The sequence below is a fragment of the Delphinapterus leucas genome, chromosome 2 (genome assembly GCF_059928025.1).
Source record: "Delphinapterus leucas isolate spDelLeu-1000000601 "Yukka" chromosome 2, BTC_Dleu_Yukka2, whole genome shotgun sequence".
Taxonomy (NCBI): Eukaryota; Metazoa; Chordata; class Mammalia; order Artiodactyla; family Monodontidae; genus Delphinapterus; species Delphinapterus leucas.
Genome location: NC_143130.1, coordinates 7,496,906 through 7,522,872, shown reverse-complemented (window position 1 = coordinate 7,522,872; position 25,967 = coordinate 7,496,906). Strand labels below are relative to the sequence as shown.

At 43.5% G+C, this 25,967-nt stretch overlaps 1 protein-coding gene across 3 annotated transcripts in view; it reads right to left on the bottom strand.

Annotated features, from left to right (window-relative positions):
- Nucleotides 1–15,151: 15,151 nt before the first annotated feature.
- The window catches only part of FAM107B (family with sequence similarity 107 member B), an 84,046-nt gene continuing 73,230 nt past the window's right edge, over nt 15,152–25,967 (bottom strand). For all 3 annotated transcript variants that reach the window (XM_022580554.2, XM_022580555.2, XM_089906384.1), the window contains exons 3-4: nt 19,112–19,262; nt 15,152–18,145 (exon numbers count right to left, since the gene is read on the bottom strand). In XM_022580554.2, coding sequence (XP_022436262.1) covers nt 18,029–18,145; nt 19,112–19,262 — 268 coding nt within the window. In that variant the 3' untranslated portion in view covers nt 15,152–18,028. The remainder of the gene's footprint in view (nt 18,146–19,111; nt 19,263–25,967) is intronic.

Genomic DNA, 25,967 nt, shown 5'->3' with positions numbered 1-25,967 from the left:
ACCAATTTCTGAAACGTGAATGGAGAGACTGAAGCTGGTTGAAGCTGTTACCTTACTGGCAGTGTCCATATACTCCAGCTGCTGAGGCCTCCGTGGACCGCGACCCGTGGAGACCGCCGCCGCCGCCGCCAGCAGGTCGCATAGGTGGGGCTGGGGGAGAGGCTCGCTGCTGCTTCAAGGCCTGCGGGCGGCCGTGGCGAGGGCTCTGGAGCTCTGCGGAACAGTCCCCAGCCTGTACCCGGGTGCCCCAGCTCACCCGCTGGCCCGAGGCGGGAGGGCCTGGAGGGCCCCGGGGAGAAGGCTGCGGACCCGCCTCTCCCCGTGCTCTCCGCCGCAAGCACCACGGCTGCCAGGCGGGCCTTTGGCGGGACGGGACCTCCGACCGCCGCACTCTGGGGTCTCGCGAGAGCAGCTGCGCCCCGGCCCCACCCCTATTACACAGCTGTGGTCAGGTTTGCCCATTCACGGGGCGAGGAGAAATGCTTAGAGGCGGCTTCCTGGCCAACAGCAACTGTAAGGTGCCCGTGATTGTAGAAGGAAGGCCTCCCAACTTCAGAGCAGCTCATGTGCAGCTCTGTACTTCCCCAAGTCAACAAAATACGGTAATTTAGCTGCATTGTCTGTTTACATGCACCCTCTGCGAGTCTGCAAGCTGTGTGAAAATGGGGAAATTGTCTGTCTACTGATATACCGTGGATGCCTAGAAGAGAACCTGGCCAACAGGACGCATTCAAATATTTGCTGAGGAAATGCGTAAATGAAGCAGGATTTGAGGCTATGTCTGCTTACCTAGAAAACCATGAATTCCCCCAGCCGACACTCCGGAGCCCTTCACTCGAGCTTGGAACGCACTTTCATGGTCGTGTTCACTCTGTGTGTTCCTGCCCCTCTGGGGGCTAGAAGCCTCTTTTCTGGTAAAAAGGGGAACAGTTGACTGGCACATGTCATCCAGAAGATGAGTGTTGATGTTCTAGACTGCGGTGGGGTTTTTATCAAATGCTTGTAGAATCAAGTGTTAAAAATCAAAAGAAGAGCATGAGAAGGAAAGAAAGAAAGAAAGGAGAGAAAGAAAGGAAGGAAAGAAAGAGAAAGAAAGAAAGGAAGGAAGGAAAGAAAGGGAAGGAAGGACCAAAGAAAGGGAAAGAAAGGAAGGAAGGAAAGAAAGAAAGAAAAGGAAGGAAGGAAGAAAAGGGAAGGAAGGAAGAAAGAAGGGAGGGAAGAAAGAAAGAAGGGAAGGAAGGGAGGGAGGGAGGAAGCAGAGACCATCTCCTATACACTCTAGGAAGTTTACTCACTAATGCTCTTGGCTCCTGGTCTGATGGGAGGGGGAGCACAGGTATTGATTCCTGGGCACTTTGATGTTTGAGGGGCCAGGGAGCTTCTCGGGCAACCCAAGAAGAGCGACAACCCTGAGCAGGCCCTTGTTCTGTGCTTCTAAGGAGGGCATCTGTGCTTGACCTCCAGACCTGTGTGCCTGTGTGCCAGTGCAGGCAGACCAGTTTCAGAATCCCTCAGCTTCATATACAGCCTAACAAAAAGAAAAACTATTTCTCAGTAACTACACATTGGCTTAAATTCCTACTCTTATGGTTCTGTATCACAGAAACTTATGGCTGGGAAACATGATGAGTGACCTCTGTGGACAGATGCTTCTTTTCTTTCATTCTCAGGACATAGGAATTGGCTTTGACAACCATCAAGGAAGGGATCCAAGGCTTTGGAGCCCAATAGTACAGGATATCTCTTTAAATTACCTTGATAGGCCGTCTAAGCTCCTCCGTTATGTTTACATTTCGTTTGATAATCTCATTTTACGGGAAAGATATGTGATGTGCTATTCTACACGAATTAGCACAACTTAACTTTTCATTTCAGATATGAAATGAAATACAAACAGAGTCTTGAGTCTTTAAGATCTTAATACCACAAACTCAGCCTCAGGTTACTGATGACTTTAGTGATTGGTGCAGTAGAAAACTGTGACTGCTTTTCCATTCAAAATTCAGAGAATAACAAGCTGGGGGGAAAGTCTCTTGATACAGGGATCCTGAAAGTGTGGTCAGGGAAGAGTACTAATCAAAGCCTGGATGCTGGACCCAACGTTCACCTCATTCATTCATTCATTCACTGTGATTCAGTGAGTGCCCACCAGCAGCTCCAGGCACCACACCAGGCACTGGGGCTACAGAGTAACATGGGGCATGGCCAGTGTCTGGAGGGAAAGAGCTGATAAAGTCTGTTGTTAGAATGAATTTAAATTTTACTTACTCAGTATTTATTCCTTCCCTTACATGGTGCTCTTTTCAAAGAAACACATCCATCCTGTTCAAATAATGGTAAAACCCTTTATATCAATAGAAGAGACTGCTTGAATTAAGACACTGCTGCGTGGATTTTACCTCCCCAAAATGTACACTGAAGGCCCTCCTTCCAAATTTCTAGTAGGAGCATCCCAAAGTGCCTCTTCCTCCAAGAACAGGGGAGAGTCCAGCTTTTTCAAGGGCCTCGCGCTCCAGTGCCCCCATAGCCCTCATCGGCAGACAAATCTCTGCATCATTTAAAGCAGACATGAAAATAGAGCTTAGGGCCAAAAGAAATTACAAAGCAAAAGTGAAGGATAATTTATTATGCATGAGCTCTCCTCCCCTTAAAACCTCCCTTTGTTCCGTTTTTATAGGGATCTGGTTTTTTAAGAGAATTCCAAATGAAATTTCCTACAAACAGATGCTTGTACTCACTCAGCTTCCCAATAAGGGGCCAGGAAAAGGAGATGAAGATGAGGCCTCAGGGTCTGGGGTTTGCACTGACAAACGTGGTAAGGCCAATACACATTCGACAGATTTATTGCAATGGTGGCCAGTGCTATTGATTTAAACAACTAACAGGTAAAGCAAATCTAATCTAAGTTCCTTTGCTGCAATGTGAATGCACCCTAATTATCTCACCTTTGTCCCTCGGAACAGGTCAAGTTGTATTCACTCCAATGCATATTGGCAGTTGCTAGAACCCCCGGGAAGGGCTGGTTGATAGGCAAGATATTATTGCAGCGCAGCGGGAGGCTGCTCGGAGATGAAATTAGAGATCCTTTCTTTCAAGACCTTCATATTGTGAAAGCCCCTGGTTTCCTGCTTCTTCCCAGACACGCTGGTGTCCAATTCCTAGATGACCAGGGCTTTTTTACAACACCAATCATTAGGTTTAATTAAAATGTTGCCATTGAAAAAATGGATTGTGAGATATTTCATACTATATAAGAGTATATAAAACATGTCTGTGTTGTAAATATTTATAAAGCAAATACTCATGCAACCGTGATCCAGGTTAATTCGAAGAGATACAGGCACCCCAATGTACATAGCAGCACTATTTACGATAGCCAAGACATGGAAGCAACCTAAATGTCCATTACAAGATGAATGGGTAAAGAAGACATGGTATATATACACACAGTGGAATATTATTGAGCTATAAAAAAGAATGAAATCATGCCATTTGCAGCAACATAGATGGACCTAGAGATGATCACACTAAGTGAAGTAAACCAAAGATAAGTATCATATGATATCACTTATACATGGAATCTAAAACAATGATACAAATGAACTTATTTACAAAACAGAAATAGACCCACAGACATAGAAAACAAACTTATGGTTACCAAAGGGTAAAGTGGGAGGGGGGAGGGATAAATGAGGAGTATGGGATTAACCTATACACACTAGCGTATATAAAATGGATACCCAACAAGGACCTACCGCATAGCACAGGTGACTGTACTCAATACTTTGTAATAACCTGTAAAGGGAAAAGAATCTGGAAAAGAATATACATATTCTGACACCTTGACTTTGGCCTTGTGAGAGTTAAGCAGGGAACCCAGTCAAGCCCATCTGACTTCTGGCCTAATACAGCTGTGTACTAATAAGTGTGTGATATTTTAAGCTGCTATATTTGTAGTGATTTTTGTTACACAGCGTTAGAAAACTAATGCAATGTCCATACAGGTGTTTTCCGAAGTGCGGCAGCAATATTTATTCCCACCCCCAGTAGTTCTAATTGTTCCACGTTCTTTCCAACACATGAAATTGTCAGTTGTTTAAAAATTTTAAATCTGGTGTGAATGTACTGGTATTACACTCTAGCTTTAATTTGCATTTCTATAATTACTAATGAGGCTGGCCATCCTTCACACTTTTGTTGGCCATTGAGTTTTCCTTCTTTTGTGCAATATTTGTCGACATCTTATAACCCAATTTTCTATTGGGTTCTTTGTCTTATTAACTGATACCTTTTCTCTATATATTCTGGATGTGAGTCCTTTGTCAATTATTATTTTGCTAATATCTTTCTTACAATTTTTGTCTTAAGAAATGTTTCATTATTCCAAAGTCCTCAAAATATTCTTTTATAAATGCTTTATAACTTTGCTTTCATATTTAGGTTCTTTAATCCACCTGGAATTAATTTTTTTGTATGGTGTGATGTAGAATCCATTTTTTCCCCATCTGGATAAATCATCATTTCAGTAACATTTATTAAAATGTCAGTTCTTCCCTCACAGATTTGCAATGTCACCTGTGTTGTATACCCAATGATAATATCTGTGTAGATCTGGGTTTTGGACCACATTCTGTTCCATTGTTTAATTTTTTCTTTCTACATCTATACCACACAATCTTAACTATTAGAGTATTATACTATGCCTTGATGTCTGGTAGGGCTAAGCTTCCTAGACTGATCCCTTTTCCTTGGCTATGATTTTTCTCCCTTTATATGATAATTTAGAAAATTACTTTAATTAATGTTTGTAGTCAAACTAGCCTTGCATTCCTGGAATAAACAAAATTGGTTATGACATATTATCCTTTTAATATGTTGCTGGATTTAGTTTGCCAATATATTGTATAGAATTTTTGCATCGATGATCATAAGTGTTATTGGCCAGTAATTTTCCTGTCTCCTACTTGTCCTTTTTTTTTTATCAAGATTTTGGAAACCTCATAAATTGAGTTGGAGAGTGTTTGCTTTTTTGCTGTGCTCAGGAATCGTTTGTGTAAAATTGATTTAGTTAAAAATTTAACTATCTGATAGAACTTGCCTTTGAGGCTATCTATGCCTGGACTTTTAAGATTTTTTTTGATCACTATTTAATTTCTTTAAAGCATATTATATTATTTAAGAAAATTTTGGTTTTTTTAATGTTATATCTTTCTCCCTGATTCCAAATTATTTCATATAAAGCAATTTTCAGTAGCAGCCACAAAAGGTGTTAAGCTTGCTAGTTTTTGAGTCTGGAACTATTATTCAGGAAGATCAGACAGATCCGCCCAGAAATGAGAGAACGTGACAACCAGAGAAAGGGGAAGACAATCTTACTTACAGAACAGGGACGTAGTTTCTAATGTCACAGACTATGTAAATCTCAGCTTGTCACTCCAAAGAAAAAGATATTCCAGGTTTCATGTACTTAACTCATCTTCTAAAAAGAGAAAATTGGCCACCACAGGGAGCCGTCCTTTTAAACTTACCTCTGACAACACATTGTGCTCCTTTCTTCTTCCCTCCATTTATTAGATTTTTAATTGCAAGGGCAATTTCCATACATATTTCTCTGCAATGTCCACAATTTTCTGATAATTTAGGCCAGCTCCAATTTATAGGCAAGGAAACTGCTTTTCCAAAATCAATCAAATGACTCCAAGAAATGCGGCTGCAGAGCCAAGATCTGAATCTAAGAACCCTAGGATTGGAAGAGACCTCAGAACTTATTTGGGGAGCTCCCTTTTTCCACTGAGAAGTTTAATAAGGTACAGCCAGTGAGGGGCAGAGGCCCAGACAGAACCAAGTGCCTGATCCTAGGCCAGGGTCCCATCCATTACCTGGTGAGATTTTCCCCTAATTGGAGCCACTGCACTGAAGCTACTTAAAGTTCTGTCAGGAGGGTCAAGCTTGCCTTTGTGCAAGGTCTGCGCAGGGATAATTTCAAGTCTCTTTCTCAGTAACGCAAACACTTTCCGGTGTAGTGACCCCTGGTTCAAATGGCAGAAGCAATCCTGAATTGTAATAGAAAGTGCCCTAAACTCAAAACCAAGACATGCTCAGGCACAAATGAACATTTCATATTCTATATCGGTTTACATTTTATAAAGAAATGTTAAAAGCATCTGCTGACTTCCATTTCTCTGGTGTTTTACAGTGTACAGGGCACTTTCTCCCATGCTGTTCATTTACTGCAATTCAGCAAAACTGTGTTTAGTTCAGGCCACCGCAGACGTTGATGAGATCCTTGTAATGTGTCGAGGCAAACGAGTACAAGCTCCATCGTGCGTGACAGAGCCTGACCCAGGTAGGGACCCTTCTAGGGCTAGGGGGAGCCAAGCAGGGCCATGGATGTGAGGGGCAGCCTGGTGGTCAGGATTTTTCAGCTGAACCACGAGTAATTGGTGAGATTTCACCAGATGGCCAGTACACCCGATGTGGGGAGAGCAGAGTTGCAGAAGCAGGAAGCTAGGTGGCAGCGTGACACAGAGGCTAAGGGCACAGGCTTTGCCATCAAGAGGGAACCTGGGTCTGAGCTCCAGGGACCTCTGTTTACTAGCTGTGTGGCCTCAGGTGAGTTCCTTGGCCTCTCTCTGCCTCAGTTTCCCCACAGATAAGCAGAGGGTGATGATAGGACGTAGCTCTTGGGTTGTGGTGAAGATGAACAGATAAAGCACTTGGCAGAACACCTGACGCCTGGCAAAATTCACCTGCTATGAGTTCAAAACACTGGAAGTAGCCCGATGGAGCGGCCAGGATGGAGAGACTTCCAGGAGAGAGAAACGGGGCTCTATTATATTGACAAGGGAGACAGTTTCTGAGCAAGGCGGTGATGTTCAGAGTTGTGTGTCAGGAAAGAATTTTAGTATTAGGAAAGGAAAAAGATTGGAAGCAAAGAATGGAGGAAGAGAGTCTGCGTGAGAAATGGTTCCATGGTTTGTTCATTTTGTGTGTGAATCTATTTCCTCCCTGGAACACCGGCTCCCGGAGGGCAGCCCTGCACCCTCCTTACTCAAGGGGGGTCCCGGGCTGGTACTCAGCGGACTCCACCCTGGATTGGCCGGATGAATGAATGAACGGGTGAAATTGGGCTTCTCACACTCAGTTGTGGACAGGAAAAGTCCAGTTAGCCCATTTTATGGATAAGAAACACAGCACATCCAGAGGCTCAGGGACTCGTCCACTGCCCCACAGGGAGAGGCAGCTCTGGAACCAGAAGAGAGGACTGTTTACTCTGTGTGCAGGAGGCCAGCATAACAAATGGACATGTTTGATTTACATTAGTTCACCTAAGATCAAGAACAGAAGATGAATATTCTGAAAAAGAATTCTAAGGCCTACAGAGGAAATAATAATAAAAATAATAGTAGATTCATTAATTCCAATTCTAATTAAAAATTTAAAGTTCTCCTCCTGATGCACACTAGATGGCAGCATCTTGCACCACTTTGAGGGCAGCAACAATGGCAACCGGCCCTCCGTGAGGGGTATCTATAGAGGCTGCGCCCTAAGCCTTTGAGGGCAGCAACAATGGCAACCGGCCCCTCCGTGAAGGGTATCTATAGAGGCTGCGCCCTAAGCCTTTGAGGGCAGTAACAATGGCAACCGGCCCCTCCGTGAGGGGTATCTATAGAGGCTGCGCCCTAAGCCTTTGAGGGCAGCAACAATGGCAACCGGCCCCCTCCGTGAAGGGTATCTATAGAGACTGCGCCCTAAGCTAGGGCCTGATTTTTATTATTTTATTTAATCCTCATGACCACTTAATTCTGCAGGTTAAAGCAGCCTAGCAGAAAGGATCAAATCCAGAAACCTGAGGTCACCAACCTTCCTCATGCAAAGAGGTTTCTTGTGGCTGCCTTGCCTTGTCACTGAAGATGCCCCGCAGGGAAGCCTTGCTTCCTAGAAGCCTCTGAATCAGGGTCCTTCCGTGGTGAGAAGGGGTAGCAGGGACAGAGGAGTCCCTGGGCCTTAGAATGGGCCGGCGACCCCTCCCATGCACCTCCCTTCCTGGCCCCCTGATATCTGCTGAGCTGGGCCAGCCCTGGGCACACTGCAGACAGCCCACGCCTGCCAGTGCCCACACTGCCTCTTTCCAGGCCCCATCTTTCAATGGCAAATATTTATTGAGCACCTATTATGCACCAGCAATATGCCCCAAACACAAACCCCCAAGCCCCGTACGCCTTTGCCCCAGCGCCATCCATCACGACCGCCCTCCTTCTCCCAGATCCTCGGGGTTCCTGCTCGGCTTCTGCAAGCCCCCCTGCTCAGGCCCGGCCTGTCTCCTTTCTTCCCCAGCCCACAGGGACCGTCCTGGCTGTTCCCAGTGCTTGAGGTGCATCGAGGTGTCTGTGCCAGGCAGCAGTGGGTAACTGTTCTCTCTCCCCAGGTGACGGCACGTTGGAACTTTCATGGAGGTAAACTGTGGTCAGGATTTTAAAGATTAATGCTATAGGCTTTTGGAAGAGGAATTCGGGAGCAGGTAGGTGTTGTGGCTTTAAGTCACACCACGAGGCAGAGGGTCCCGTACCAGGATTGCCCGGGCACTGGGCGTTGGTTCTGTGAGCAGCACGTTCCTGAAGCCATTCCGGCCCACACAGGCCTCTGCTGACGGAGCCCGCACGGGCTCATAAATACAAGCTGGAGACAACAGACACAAAGAACAGGGCAGCAACCATAACAGCCGCTAATGTTTATTACGGGCTTCATATGCGTCGACTCCTGTAACTCATGCAACAACTCAGTGAGGCAGATATGTTCATTATGCCCATTTTTCAGAGGAGGAAACTGAGGCCAGAGAACTTGTTTTCCCAGGACTGCAAAGCTAGAAAAGTGGTGGGGCTGAGATTTGAACAAGAACCTGGGCTCCTAACCGCACTCTGTTGCCCACTCGAGTTTCCCCAAAATGCCAAAGCGACATCCAATGTGAGTTTCCTCTCTCACATACACATGCGCACACGCTCACACCTTCTACCGGAGGCAGAGATCTCCAAATACCTCCTGGTTCGTACTGTCAGCCAGTGAGAATGAGTCCAACGGTTAGTTTCAAGCTGGGGAAGGGAAGCACGGAGGCCCGGGAATTGGCCAAAGGCTTTGGATCACTGCGTTTTGCTCTTATAGAAACGTGTGTGTGAGCCTACAGGTGTGTCTCTATGGTGACACAGACAAGACCGTGGTACTTTCTTGTGACACCTGGATTTGACCTTCCCTCATGCTCTCTTAGAAAACCATAAATTACTCTTTTGCGGCTCCTACAACATTTTCTGTATCCACGTCTGTCAAGGTCAACATATGGGAGGTTCCTCTCATGTTGGGGACACTTGTTTACTCGAAGGGCCTCGAAGGGGCATAAGCTTCAGAATGGGGACTGTACCCTACCCTACTCACGTTCAGCCTTCATGCCGGCTAGCATACAGCAGGCGCTCAATAAATGACTCCTTGTGAGAGGAGAGGGTGGACTCAGGAAACAAGGGGTCTCCTCTCCATTCCTGGGCTGACCACGCCTCCACCTCACGGCTCCCTCCCTGGGCTCCCCCTGGGTCCCCATGCCCATCCCCCATCACAGAACAGGAAGGTGCAACACTGGATACCCAGAGCCAAAAGCCACCACGGGTCAAATAAGACAAGAGGAAAATGACGCAGCACTGCAGAAAAAGCCAGCACAGCTTGGATCGATACCATGTGGGCCGGATTCCCTGAGATCTTGTGTACGAAGCAGGCCATTCGGGAAAATACGGTAAAGAAAGGCATCACCTCCAACCCCGCAAGGGGATTCATGAGAGCCTCAAAGTTGCAGGTTTGCAGAAAAGAACTCACCTGGCTGGATAATGTTTGATCAGCCTTAAAATGTCTTTTCTGTTTCACTATGTGAGAAGGGGTGGGGGTGTAGTTAATGAGTTGTGTTGAGAATGAGGGAGGAGGGGACTTATCTCTAAGTTGGATAGCTTATCAGTACGAGTAAATAAACAGCCTACATTTGGAATCATCCAAGTCTTGGATTATGGGTTAAATGTCCTTGCCCGAAGAATAAAATGTGGAAGAGAAAGAGCAATTACATGCGTTCAATCTTGTTCTACTCAGACTTGGCGCAATCTTTCTGTCTTTCTAGTAGTTTCTAATTGGCTAGATTTGTCGGTGCAAATGGACCTGTGGATTCACCCTCACTACCTGGTCTCCTGCTTCTTTGGGGGGCCTTCATAGCACACACCACAGTTGTCACATTCTGTTTGTGTGATTCTTTGAATAATATTTGGCACCTTATTAGATTTTAAGTCCCAGAACAACAGGGACTGAACATGATTTTGTAGCCCCGTCACTGAGCACTGTGATAAAAACGGACAAACAGCCTGGAGAGGAATTGTGTGCTTCCCCGGAGTGCCATTCATTCCTGTGTGCCCACTCCAGGCACGTGGGAACAGCTTGCCACTTGCTTGGTATTAATCACGTCACCGCAAACTGCACAGTTCTTCAGGGTTCACGCTAGGAAGCAAAATATACTCACCCACAGCCTAACCTTAAGTACCTCAGGAAGTTCTTTGGAAATAATGTCAGACGTTACCTGGCAACCCTACAAGCTGTTGTGCATGGCGGGCCTGTGAGTTTACTTGCTGTGCTTTCCTCGCCACACTCCACTCTCCTATTACTGATATTCATAAAAACCTGGGTTTTCAAACTGTCCAGTCTTATTCTTGGAAGAGTCTGTGAAGCAAAAAGGAAGATCAAGGATCAGTAAGATGCACATTTCATTTAAAACATCATTTGAACTGTTCCTTTCTACTGCTTCCCTTCAGAGGACATTTATGAGAGCATCTACGTAGCAGTAAAACCACATGATTTAGTGCATTTCTTTTCTTTTCTAAATTTGTTCCTATAGGTCTTATCTTCTCCGCGTTCTTGTGGCGTTTCATTTAATTTAATGCTTGTTATTATTTGTTACATCCTACGCAACGTCTTATCTCTGAACAAGATTATAAACACCCCAAGGGCTGGAACCAGCTTCTAGCAAGATATCTTGTAAACATCTTCGGTTATGTACTTTCAGTTGACTGATCTGGCATCTTTGAGAAACACTGAAATCACTAAGGAAGGAAAGAGAAATGGGGACAACCAGCTCATCAAAGTAAAGCCAATTCACAAGTTTTGACCAGAAAATTGCCTTCGCTCATTTGAGTTTACACAGTGAATTTTCTCCTCATGAAGGCCCTAGGTTGGCTACCAGCCCTAAAGAGGTTATCCATGAACCCGACCCTGGTTCTCAGTTCACTGTGTAAGATTGTGCCACCCTGGTTTGCAGTAGATGTTTTGGTCGTGTTGCCCCCTCTTCGCTGGTACCTGGCTGACACAGGTGTGATGGTTTCCTGAAACCTCTTGAATGAGTAAATAACTGTGGGCAAATGACCAAGGTGGTACCCATGTGATCGCACCTCCCACTTCAACAGTGAAGTCAGGACAATTGACGCTGCACCCTACATTCTCTGACGTAAATTCTATTCTAAGCCAGCCTCCATCCCAGCGCCTATTAGCCCTTTGTAAAAGGCCAGCATTTCTCCAGTTCTTGGCTAGCTCCTCTTTTGGCTAGCCAAAATCTTTTTTTTTTTTTTTTTTTGGCTAGCTTAAATCATTTTTTAAAATTTTACTTATTTATTTTTATTGAAGTATAGTTGATGTACAATATTGTTAGTTTCAGATGCACAGCAAAGTGATTCAGTTACACGTGTATATGTATATATCTATATCTTTTTTCTATACTTTTCCATTATAGTTTATTGCAAGATATTGAATATAGTTCCCTGTGCTAAATAATAGATCCTTGTCATTTATCTATTTTATATATGATACTGTGCATCTGTTACCCCCATGTCTCAAGTTATCCCGCTCCCCCTTCTACTTTTGTAATCAGAAGTTTGTTTTCTACATCTGTGAGACTGTTTCTGTTTTGTATATAGATTCATTTGTACTAATTTTTAGATTCTACGTGTTAAGTGTTATCATATAATATTTGTCTTTCTCTGTCTGACTTACTTCACTTAGTATGAAAATATCTAGGTCCATCCATGTTGCTGTAAATGGCATGATTTCATTCTTTTTTTATGGCTGAGTCTAAGCTTTAATCGTAACCCTCCTTCATCCAGAAGAAACCGAAAGAGAAATAAAATATTCTTAGTAATAGGATGAAGGCTTCACCTGGAAGCAAGGGAGAAGGTAGACAGAAGTTTCACTATCATCCAAGAGAGAATACGTCCCAAGAAGACTGTGATAGGCCAACCTAAAGCTCCCCCAAGGCACTGTGTGCACAGGGTATCAGTAATTCATTACCAAGCTGCATGTCCCCACGTTTCCAGTCCCCTTGACCTCAGCCAACAAAAACAACAGTAGGAAAAACCAATATTGTAGCCACACTACCTTAAATTCCAGTAGCAGAGGAAACATTTAAAGGGCAGAGTTGTTTTCATGGTGAAGCCTACAGCTGGAGCTCTTACAAGGAGCCCCGGCTTAGGTCTCTGGTTCATCACTGGGGGGCCGACAAAGAATTGATACGTTCCTCACTGCCATTCTGGAGTCCTTGCTTCCCTTTATTCCTTCTCTGGCTCCTCTTTTCCTTTGATTCTGCTTCAATTACAGGTCTGTGTGCTTAAAATAACTGGATTCTTGACAGTTTCTTAAAACGGATTCACTTTTACTTTGCTTTTTGGAAATGTTGAAATCATTCTGTTGTAATTTTTCACCATACATGCGCTCAACACATAAATAATTATGACATGGATATCATTTCATTTTTAAGAGATGATTTTGTATGAAGCACACATTTTTTTTTTCCAAGCTTTTTCTTTGCTTCTTATGCCCTTTTAAACACCGGTAGGTCAAGAACACATTTTAATTGTGTAAAATTATTAAAAATATAAAAATACACAAATTAAACTAGGAATCCCCCACTTTATTTCTGACCCCAATTCCTTTCCCTTCCCCAGAAGTGACCACTGTTTACATGATAGGTAAACGTCACATCTTATCCATAAGCATTTATATAGATGTATGGATACACTTTTAATTTTTTCATGTAAGTGGGATTATATTACATGTGTTGTTCTGTAGCTTGCTTTTTTATATAATAGTATAGCTTCAAAGTCTTATTTCTGTAAAATAAAATAATACCTTATTATTTTAGAAGATATGCATTATAGTCCATAATAAGGAATACAGATGTATTATACTCCATCTAGTAAACTACTAAAAATATAGTTGGGTTGAGAAATTATGAGAAAGGCTGCAGTATCTTTGAACAACAATCTTCGTGCAGATAAATACTTCTGAAGGCCAAATTCCTGGAAATCTAATTGTGCATTCAAAGGATATGTACATTTTTAAAAGCTTGACTGAGGTATAACTCACATCCCATAAAAGTTACCCATTTTAAGGTATTAGTAGATTTATGTTTATATGATTACTAGTATATTTAGAGTTGTATGACTATCACCACAATTTTATTTTAAATTATTTCTATCACCCCCAAAAGAAACCTCATGTCCATGTGCAGTCATTCACCATACCCACCCCCAGCCCTAGGCAACCACGATTCCACTTTCTGTCCCTATAGTTCTATCTACTCTGAACATTGCATATGGATGTAACTGTACACTACGTGTCTTTTGTGTCTGCCTCTTTTCATTTAGCATAATGTTTCTGAGGTTTGTTCATACTGGAGCATGTATAAGTACTATGTTCCTTTTCATGGCTGTATAATATTCCACTGCATGGCCATACCATATTTTGCTTATCCATTCACCAGCTGATAGACAATTGGGTTTGTTGGTTCACACTGGAAACTATAGCACAGAAGAGTAATTATCAGCAGTGGTTACACATAATAACCAAGTGGAAAAGGAGGCATGAGCACAGAAATAACAAATTTAGAAGAACACAACAGTATGTTCAAGACAATACAGAACCAAATGTCTCAAAGAATTCACTTGATGATTCTTAGTAGAAAAAATTCCCAGTATGATCCTACTAATTATATATCGATAAGGCATACCAGACTCTGGTTGGCATTACCATCTTGCTGGGAAATCTAAGGGCAAGTGGGAAGATGTTCCACAACATCCCCAATTGATAATCAGACTGCATTTTCTCACCTGGGGAAAAAAAGTAGAAATTATAATTGTGAGACTGTGAGGCTAGCTCATAAAGATTTTATTTACCCTAAAACCTTAGAATAAAACACTTCATTTTTCATTATACTAGTAAATGTAAGCCTGGAAGTAGTATTCTAATACTTCTTTTAGCTGTACTGTAGCATTTTAAGTCTTACCAAACATATTAATTGACCTCTGTCTTCTTTCAAGTCTATGACTACTATTGTAGGGAACATACAGTGGTCCAATGAAGTGGACTGACAGCCTCAAAACTGTCACCTTGGAAAATTGCCTTGTTATTCCAAGGATGTAGCCACTCTTCAAATTATTTTTGGAGCCCACCTTCTTCATTGGTCTTTGGAGTTCATGGTATAAACCCTAGACATAGCAAATCTTCACTGCTCTGAGTAGATTTAATTTTTCAAGAGTCCAAAGACCTTAGGAGTTGGGTGACTAAGCTGAGTAGTAATTTGGGGGTGGAAAATAAGGACAAAGTATAGAAACTTCACTCTCCAAGCTATTTCTACCAACAGTATAATGCAGTCATGTGTACAGCTTCCCAAAGTGACTTCTTTGAGGATGAAATTAATTTAGCTGAATAAGCAAAATAATCTCACGGTCATACTTATGACATGTCATATGTGCTCACAAGCACTAAAAAACAGCCCTTCCCAAAATATATCTCCCACTGTCCTACCAAGCTACCTAAAATTCAGAATACTTTGATCTGTAGAACGGATGGCTGTTGCTAAAATACCATATATTCTAAGCAAGGTGTAGCATAATACCTTAGCATGAATTTGCTTGACAGAATAAATCACCAGCCTTGACTGACACAAGGCAAGAGGACATAACTGATTTGGGGGGAAGGCCATAAGAGGGAAACCCTCGAACCACCTTCTAATCCTTGAATTGAACACAGCACCCACTCCCCTCCAATTCCACACAACCGTCTTAAACACATCAGCCAAACATGGATGCATGGTCCAAGCGTGTGGTGATTTTTATTAAGAATAACTTTGGTTCTAAGAATTCCACCCTCAATTCTGTAATACTTTCCATTAAAAACAATTATACAAGAGCAAATACAAAAAATATTAAATTATGAAAACAAATCCATTAAGGCTCCCTTTATATATATTATATACACTCAAACAAGTCAGAATTTTTCAGAGTAGAAGAATAAAGTCAACTGTGATAGCTTAGAAAGCAACACTACTCGGAGACTAGAAAACACTGAGCTATTTTAAGAAAACCGCAGAGTGGAAAAACGGAGCCATTTTTCTCAAAAATTGGCTCAAAGCACAAAACTGCTTGGATGTTCATGAGTCCTAGGGGTTTGGACTGTACAGTATTAAAGTGTGGAGGGAGAATGACGCCTTTTTAAACTCAGGCTTATAAGCTGAGCTGACCTGGCAATTTCAAAGAGCTTTTCTATCTGTACATTCCACTGTTTAGTGAGGAGACATCACCTGACACTATTTACAAGTCTTCTTTTGGCCAAACCTTGGACTACTAACCACTAATAATTTTGCAGATTTGTGAGTGAGACTGGGAGGGAAACGCTCTTGGAATTTATTTTTTCCCAGTGAAGAATGCATTCTAGGTAAATTCTAGGAACAGAATTGGTCTTTCTAAAGGAGCCTGTTAGGGCCCTTGAGAATTTTATCAAGTGGCAGAATTGCTTCAAGGATACAGAATCTAAAGATCTTACATATCCGGTTGGATTCAAGGCTATGAGCTACTCCTGAATCTTCATTTTACAAATGGCATCACTAGTCCACATGCACAGGGGCAGAACTGTAGTCAACGTACAATCAGAAACGTACTTTCAAGATGATCGGTTAATGCTCTTTCCTCTCTGAAAAGGAAGAAGGATGGAAAAAAACAGTTACCATTCCATCCTTCAAAAGTAAATTATGATAGAGCAACATTGTACCTTAAGCACCTCATATTTTATTCAAATACTACTTGCTGATGAGAGAAATAATCCATTTCAGGTGTAATCAACATGTTCTATGACTAGCAGTATATTATCTATGCATTTACTTTTGTCCTGTCCACATTAGGGGTGAACAGGAGCCTAATCACCAACCATGAAAACTACAGAATTCCCATAGAAAGCTACTTTCTACTTAGGCTTGTTAAGGATTCAAAAGCTCGGGATCCAGCTTTCTGTGACTCTTGAAAGAAATTATAAGAAGAGCCTTCGGGGCTTCCCTGGTGGCGCAGTGGTTGAGAGTCCGCCTGCCAATGCAGGGGATGCGGGTTCGTGCCCCAGTCCGGGAAGATCCCACATGCCGCGGAGCGGCTGGGCCCATGAGCCACGGCCGCTGAGCATGCGTGTCCAGAGCCTGTGCTCCGCAATAGGAGAGGCCACAGCAGTGAGAGGCCCGCGTACCGCAAAAAAAAAAAAAAAAAAAGAGCCTTCAATGTAGGAATTACCGGCTGAACCGTTTCTACAAAGAACATACTGAATCCACACAAATTCTTCTAGACCACCCCAAGCAGAACGTTCCCCTGCCCATCCTGGCAATAGAAAAGGGATTTTGCTTTAAGAATCTGGCTGTAGTTGGTAACGCAGGGTTCACAGGTGGAGTACAGCATGCCAGCTGGGGAGCACCAACTGAGCAGCCTCCCCTTCCCCTCAGCTGTTCCTGAGAGATCAACAGTAGTCACAACATCATCCTTACCAACGCATCACCATCACTAAGGCAGTGGAACTAGCCTTTCTTCACAAGAAACAACGGCAAAGAGCTAGGTGATCATTAATCAGAAAATTTCAAAGGTTGGATTCAAATGATATTAAAAATGTATAAATGCTATATATCTTCCAAATGGGCCTCCCTGAGACCAATCTACATTTGATTCACATGAAAATACCCAGAGAACTCTCCCTTCACAGCTCCACATGGGAGCTTTCCCCATACTGCTCTCAGGAGAAACCAAAAGATTTGGACCCTCTACTTTTGACACTGAGGTTGGGTTATACGGACTAGTTTTTATTCCTCGAAGGAGTGGGAGATTATTTCACATAAAAGGCGTGGCTGAGCAAGAAACTTAACAACAAAACAAAATAAAACCAACCCCCTAACAGTTATCAAAGCAAGACATGGATTTATATGATGGACCTTCCCTGAAGTAGAAGGTCACCGTGAAGCATCAGGGAACCAACAGGAACGGAAATAAGATCAAGACAGACGTTTACGTAGTCTTGTTTATGTATCTCTTTGTTCCCGTATTTTTAAAGTTCCTCACTCTATTTCTGAATCTTAATGCCGACAAAGGTAAGAACTGTGTTCAACATGAATATTAACATTCTCTGGTGTTAAGCCTAACGTGGGTGAAAGTGTAAATAGACAAGAAAACAGAATTTACAAACAGTGGATATAACAGATCAAACGCATTTCTGCGCGATCTAAATTACTGAATGGGTAACTAAAGGAAGAATGAAACACATTTTCTTTACATTTGAAAAGAAAAAAGGCTCTGTGCCCCACTAAACTTGGCTTGAAAGAAAAACCAAGTAGTGCAACTCCCAGGAATTTATGCCAGTGTCCTCTTCCTTTTTTTCTTGTTGCTGTTATTTTTTAAGTCTTTGAACACACAGGTCCATTATCCCAACTTAAGTGCTGGGCAACGTCCTTCATTTGGCGAATAGGAACTGCAACAGTCACAGGTGTAACCGATCCAACCCGGATGGTAGGAAAACCAAAACCAAACTCTTTTCAAAGTAACAGTTCTCTGCTGGCTGGGATTCTCTCCAGGGGCTTTGGCCCTGAGGTTAAGTACTGGGGAGGCCCCTGCACACACTTTTTGTGTGCGCTGGGCTGGTGCGCGGTCTCTGCAGCCTGGACCTACGACTCCTGGGCTTGCGCCACTTCTTGGCCTGTTCTTCTGAGATTGCCTTTAACCTTCACAAACTCTGGGGCATTTTCTTGCTCTTCTCGCAATTTCTGCTTCTCAAGTTCAAGCTAAACAGAATTCAGAAACAGGAAAATTATTTACAAATTATTTACAAACGGAGAGGCTTTCCAAAAACACTGTTCCTCTTTCCAAAGTCCCTAACAACTTCATTTCCCAACGGAAGGACGTTTCTCCTGGTCTCCGCTTTAAATATATTTATATCTTTACATATGTGGCTGGATCTAGGTGCTGGGGTAAGAGTTCTGCACAGGAGCAGCAGCTGACTGGTTGTTGCTGAAATACCGAGGGATGACGAGAGCCTAAAGATTAAGGCTAAGACTTAAAACAGGACCCGAGGGCAACACGCACTTGCTCCACAGTCTTAAGTGAAGCTGAACTTCACTCAAGTGCTTGAGCTCCCAGCACCGGGCTGTGCATTCTGTGATATTCCCTGGTTTTGGCTTTGCCTCCTAATCCCTTCTAGGTCCTCAACAGAATCCTTCCCTTTATCTTGAGTGTATTTTAGTCCATCTGCGGACACCTGTCTCAGCTTTTCCTTTCATGGTATAAAAACATTTACATCCGACGTGTCTGGGAAATTCTGCTTGTTCCAGCACCCTTTATTTCTCAGGACAAGATAAGTCAGAGAAAGACAAGTACTGTATGATCTCTCTCACATGTGTAATCTAACAACAGTGAAATCGTAAAAGCAGAGGGTAAAATGGTGACTAGCTAGGGGAATGTGAAAGATGCTATTTAAGGGTACGTACTCGCAACTAGCAGAGAAGTAAGTCCTGGAGACCTAGTACACAGTACGGGGATTATCGACAACAAAACGATTATAAACGTGAAAGTTGCTAAGAGACTAGAACTTAACTGTCCACACCACTAGAAGAAATGATAATTATATGATGCGACAGAGGTGTGAGTGAGCACTACGATGGCAATCATATTGCGATACAAACGTACCAGATCAATATATTGTGCCCCTTATCGACAACCAAAAAAACACCTTTCACCCCAATCACCCCTACCTGCTCCAACTTCTGCTGTCGTTTGAATAGTTCTATTTCCAAGTCAGATTTCTTCTTTTGTGCCTCCTCTTCCTTCTGCTTTATTACTTGATCCCGTTTTCTCTTTTCCATCACTTTCTGTAGCTCTGGCTTATTCTGAGGGGCAAGTCCCCTGCGAAAAAGCATTAACAAATCACTTTGCTGTACACCTGAAATGCATGCAGCACTGTAAATCAACTACACTTCAAAGAAATGTTTTTTAATTAAAACTAGTAAAAATAAACTTTTTTAATTAAAAAATATGTAAAGCATTAACAACATTTAAAAGTTTTAATCTAGTGGATGCATCTTTCATGAATAGAAATTTTAGGCGTCAACCGCAGAAGAGGGGTCTAGTGACTGTGATGCCTACCACCAGCTAACAGTCGACACTGGGAGCCTCAGAAATCCATGAGCATGAAAGAAAGGGCAAGAGCACCTTCCAACAGTAAGCAAGACCCATCGCTCGATAAAATCGCTCTGAGCGCCTACCGTATGCCAGACGCTAGGTCATGCAAGGGAGGTTAGTGCAGGAGGTTTGGGTGGGGAAGGTGGGAAACAGCATGCTCATTTGGTGGGTGGGACGGTCACCCACCATGGAGAGGAAGATGTTGAAGCTTCCCAGGCTCGAGCCCCTGACCCCAAGTACTAAATGCAGCCTCGAGAGAAGCTAGCACAGAAACTTCAACAACCAAATGGCCCAGAAACCTCTTCCAACTCTTCACGTTTCAGACTTGGGAGAGGATTCTTGCGCATCTAAAAGGCACGTCCAAGGTTCCATCATGGCTGGGGGCATGGCCCTGGAGAACCTGGATCCCGCATCCCAGCCCAGTGCTCTGGAACCATTTCAACTGCTGACAACACACGGAAGTCAGGCTTCAGGGGACCTCGACATTGGGGAGAGATCAATCAGGCTGCCATCTCTTCAAATGGGGCGAAACAAAACCCAAACTCGGGCCATTCCCTAGCAACCCTCATCTGAAATGTCTGAGGCACATCAGGAGAAGGATGACGTTCACTGGCATTTTCGCAGGTGGGATTTCTGTCTATGTTAACGGTCAGCTGGGACTTGCCTGGTCCATGTCCTCGGCCAATTCCTCAGGATTTCTCTAGTCCGGGCTCCCCCTCTTCACCATCCTCTCTCTCACGAGCCAGTCTCCACTAGCCCCTGAGTCATCTCAACTCGTTACTAACTTTGACAATAAAAAAGAAACAAACAAAAAAAATACACAAAGGGCTTCCCTGGTGGCGCAGTGGTTGCGAGTCCGCCTGCCGATGCAGGGGACACGGGTTCGTGCCCCGGTCCGGGAAGATCCCACACGCCGCGGGGCGGCTGGGCCCATGAGCCATGGCCGCTGAGCCTGCGCGTCCGGAGCCTGTGCTCCGCAGCGGGAGAGGCCACAACAGTGAGAGGCCCGCGTACCACAAAAAAAAAAAAAAAAAAAGAAACAAGCCACAGAACAGGAAGAACGCTATCAGTGCCAAGCAGCCCAGGGGGTGAGTGACAATGCCATCACACGCGTCTACACATGCACACGTGGCCCCAACCGGCACGGGTGCTTTTCTGGGCTGCGGGAAACCGGTGCCACCGAGGTGGCCTGTGCGCCTCCCCACACGCCTGCTGACCTTGCTAATGACACCTGGGAGTCTGTAGATCAGGCCCGTCGACCTCCGTGGCTCTTCTCCGCTCTACTTCCATCAGCTAGTGCGACTAATCAACTAGGAGTCACGAGTTGCCGTTAACTGAAAGGATTTCCGAAACGTGCTCTGGCTCTAAGGATCTCAACACCCTTGCCTCAATCTCTTTCAAGTTCACCCTATCACATCTGTAAAATAATCCTCGGTGTCACACTTCCACATCTATCTAGTGGTGATTTTTTAAAATTCTGGCATCTCTCCTCTCTACCTCTTTTTAAGATCATAATAAATGATTTTGCAAAGTTGCTGTTTACAGAGTAACTGTCAGTGGATTCCATCACTGAAGATAAAGGACACAGAGTTAAAATAACATGTCTTCCCTTTCCCAATTTTCATTAGCAGAACTTCCGGTTTTAAAAAAACAGAAAGAGGGATTTTCCTGGTGGCCCAGTGGCTAAGAATCCGCCTGCCAATGCAGGAGACACGGGTTTGAGCCCTGGTCCGGGAATATCCCACATGCCGTGGAGCAACTAAGCCCGTGTGCCACAACTACTGAGCCTGTTCTCTAGAGCCTGCAAGCCACAACTACTGAAGCCCGTGAGCCACAACTATTGAGCCTGCATGCCACAACTACTGAGCCTGCGCTCTAGAGCCCGTGAGCCACAACTACTGAGCCCACGTGCCACAGCTACTGAAGCCCACGTGCCTAGAGCCCATGCTCCGCAACAAGAGAAGCCACTGCGATGAGAAGCCCGTGGACCGCAACGAGAGTGGCCCCCGCTCGCCACAACTAGAGAAAGCCCTTGCGCAGCAATGAAGACCCAACGCAGCCATAAATAAATAAATAAATAGATTAAAAAGAAAAAAAACAGAAAGAAATATTAAGTTCAGCCATATTTCCAGTGAAATAAAAGAGATGAGTTATTTTTGCGATTTACAACTTATTTCACAGTTATTAAGATTGTATGAGGAGGACAGAAGTATAGACAGACTATTCTGGAAATTAAGTCTTACTCAGTGTAATAAGAAAAGTTGCTTATGGTACTTCACTCCAATAGACTTAAGTGTCATTGAGCACTGGAAAATGTTTGTAAATAATCTGAGTAAAGACCCACGCAGTTTCATGACTATTAAAAAGTCTCAGGATGACAGTACAGACAGAGTTAAGGGATTTAAATTTTAGGATTAAGAATTTAGCTACCTGCATAATTTAAATTTCAAACTATAACTCACTGGTGAAATTAACTTCAACCGCTATTAAGTGCTTCTGGCTTACGCAAAAGCTGTTGAACAAACTCTGATGTATGACGCGTTACTGGCATTCTATCACAACACATGAATGGGTTTAACTAATATATGGTATGCGTTTTCTGTTCAAAGATTTTACACAGTGGTGCAGTAAGATAAAATATTTAGTAACACAAAACTCAGGAAAATGGTGCATATATGATAAATGTCCTGCACTTATAACAGTCAAGAAGTCATACAAATTTCGTTAATATTTTATCAAGCAGCTCACTTAACTTTCTATGCTGAATGGAAAAAGTCAAGCACTGCCTATGTGATTCTCTGAGTCTAAAACTAGATCAGGCTGCAGAGATAGCAAGACAGAAATAAGCTCCAAATTTCATAAAAATTACAGTATCAGTCTCTGCATGACAACGTTGATTCTCTTTAATCAATTCAATTAACAAGAACTTTCAATCCCTTTATGATTGACAACTGCTTACGACCTGGGGGCTTGGTACCACCCAAGACCAACAGTTATTCCCGAACTGCTTCTCGTGACTATCACAGCGGACCAAGCCGATTTTTAAAATTAATATGTGCTCTTTGGAAAAACTAAAAAAAGGTTAGGTGTTATATACATACATGCAAGATAAAAAGTGAAAGCAGGGCTTCCCTGGTGGCGCAGTGGTTGAGAGTCCGCCTGCCGATGCAGGGGACACGGGTTCATGCCCCGGTCCGGGAGGATCCCACATGCCGTGGAGCAGCTGGGCCCGTGAGCCATGGCCGCTGAGCCTGCGCGTCCAGAGCCTCTGCTCCGCAATGGGAGAGGCCAGAACAGTGAGAGGCCCGCGTGCCCCCCCCAAAAAAAAAAAAAAGTGAAAGCACACCTAGACTCTCCCTGTTAGACATCTATGGGGTGCACCACTTGTACTGTAATCTAGGTGAATGGTGGCCCGGAAAACTGTACACGGTAGAGGCCCTGCACCCATGGACTGCTCCCCATTCCTGCACCCACAGATCACTCACTGTTTAGAGTGTGCCCCACACTCTCTAGACCCTTATCGGAGTACAGAAGTGCCCAAATTTCGCCATGTCCATAATGCGAGACATTTAGGTTGTTTCCAATTGTTCCCCATTGAACGCAATGAGGCGGGGAGCTTCCTTGTCCGTTTATATCTCTCCTATCCAAGCATTTCTGCTGGCTATATTCATAGAAGCAGAATTGCTGGCTAAGCGTCTGCACATTTTGGATTTGGATGTGGACCGTGAAACTGCTTTCCAAATAGGCCGCAACAATTTGTACTCCCACCACCACTGATGAAAACGTACAGACGACGTTTAAAGGTTCGTTTCACACTTCATATAAACCACTGAACACATTCAGGGCCCGACTGGACCGGTCTATGTTCACGCCACTCCGCCTCCACACCGGCCACATTTGAACCCGTAAACGGGAGAACGCCTCCAGAGCCAGGTCAGCACGGAGGCAGGGGCAGGTCTGGCGCCAACTCTAACATGACACGCTCCCCTGCCCTGCCCACCCAGCCACACACCTCCTGGCCTAATATTTTTCTGTAGCGGGGAGGGGAAGGGTTGCCTTTGACTTTCAGGCCCTTGATCTTGAATCTTGGAATCTCCTGGTTTGGCCTGCCCTGCTCCACGTTTATGACTGAGCCATTTCAACCGGCGTGGATTCAAATGTAAATATTTCGACCTCAACTTCCCATATTTTTTTTCCACGTTGCACGGCAATAGCATTTACTGAGGATCTAACTATTTGTCTAACAAAGCACACCAGCTGAAGAGTGACCAAAAACACAGGGACCTAGAAACTGTCAACTGAAATGTACAAGCCAAAGAGCCACTGGTAGGGATGTAGAGTAGCCGGGTATTCTATGTTTGCCCCAGAAGTACTCTTTTTAGGGAAGACAGATTCTCTCTAAATTATATTGGAAATATTCTCATTTTTTAAGACCTCTTGAACACTGATGTTTCAACTACCAAAAATAATGCCTCTTGCAATCTGCCTTGTTATAGGAACAAAGAATCTGAGAACCTGACACAGGGTCTTAATCGTCAGACTTGGTGGTAAACTGTGACCAGATCACATTTTAAAGACTTTTAACCTGAAACTTAAATGGGTCCGAAAGACAGCAAATAGAGGAGCAGAATGATATACTTGAAAGAGTGCAGGATACGGCGTTAGAATACCTATGAGGATATGCTGTCCTAAGCAAGGCAACTCTTTGGACTGCGACAGGTCTTCGAGTGAAACTGTGGCCACACAGAGCAAAAGCTCCACAGAGCCTGTTTCGTGTTCATCTCGGTTCTCTCTCCCTCTCCTACCCCTACCCCTTCTTCTCATTTATATGGTTATTAAATCTGATTCATCGCTGTCTTTAATTTAAGCTGCCTGTACTTCTATGTTGATTTCTACCCTTTTTTTATTCCAATATAACTATCATGTGAAATTGAAAAGACTCTTCAGCCAATGACTCTTGAGTTTCCTCTCACTCACATGTCGAATGAGAACAACCTCAAGACAACACACGCTGGGTTGCTGGAAAGATCACTGGATAAAATATGGGAAGGCCCTTTACAAACCGCAGACAAGTAAACAGAGGTTCATTATGGTACAAACCAGTAAGCAACTATGACTATCCTTTAACCAAATATATATATATTATTGATGTGATACTTTCTATTATTTGGCCCTAAAACAGAAATAAAAACCCCACAGTCTCTAAAAAGCATGCATGATAGAATATGAATAAAAGAGAAGAAACTGCTTGAGAAGTTTTCACTCTAAAACCAGCTGTATTCCTAATAAGAGGATCCTACCAAACTAAGATTTTACCTTGAAAAAACCGGAAGGCATAGGATAAGATATATTCGTTTGATTTTGAAACCTCCCTTTAATTTTTGTTTTATTTTTTTTTTAAAGGTACTTCTACAACCAGACCAGAACTTTTCAGAGAAAAAAGGGGAAAAAGCAACAAGAAATTTCAGATGATGCTACATACTAAGGGGGAAGATGGATGGGACTAAATGAGCACTTATTATATGCCAGGTGTTTTAACAGGTATTTAAACATGCTCTCATTTACTTTCATTTTTTATAAGAAAGATATTTTTATCCTCTACTTTAGAGATGAAGAAACAGATCTCAGGAAGGAAGACCCTATCCAGGATCATAAAAGGTAGGTCAAGTTCAACAGCAAACCAGGATTCATACCATTTCTCCCTGACCTCAAAGCCCAGGTCCTCTCTATACCACGGTGCTCGAGTGAACACGAGCATTCTCCAAAATTAGCTGAGCTGGGCCTGGCTAAGGAGTCAGCTGTGCAAACAAGGAAAAGAAAGAACAGGCGACAGAAAGGCCAACAGGAATGAGGTCCATTTTCACAGAATGTGCCTACTCCAGGAAATTTGGCAACAGATTCAGTTGCACAAACTGAATGTAATGTTTTACACAGACAGACCCAGGCTACTAACTACATTTCTGCAGAACAGCCTACAGCCTCTAATTCAGAGAACAACTATTCCACCAACTTTGCTTTACCGTTGTCTCTATTCTGACGTGGAGCCTTTTCATAGATAGAATAGAAAAAACAAAAACCCAACAGCAGTTTGAACTAGAATGATCCTTAGACATTAACTAAGTCTCCTACTCTTATCTGACAGGCAAGGAGACTGAGATCCAAGAGGTAAAGACAATCAGAAAATTATTTGGTTTAGGAAACCATTCGGCTACCCTCTTTTAGAGGATATTCAACTTTCCATCTTCCCACCAAAATGCAGACATGGTTTCCCAGGTAGGACGGCCTCCAAATTCTCTGGCCTGTTTAGGAACGTATACAGTCTTGTTTTGCTATGGGCATGATGATACCAAATCCTTGGGGGTTTTGTTGTTTTTATGCGACAAAGACAGGTAGAAGCTAAGGACTTATTCAAAAGGGATCAAACTCACA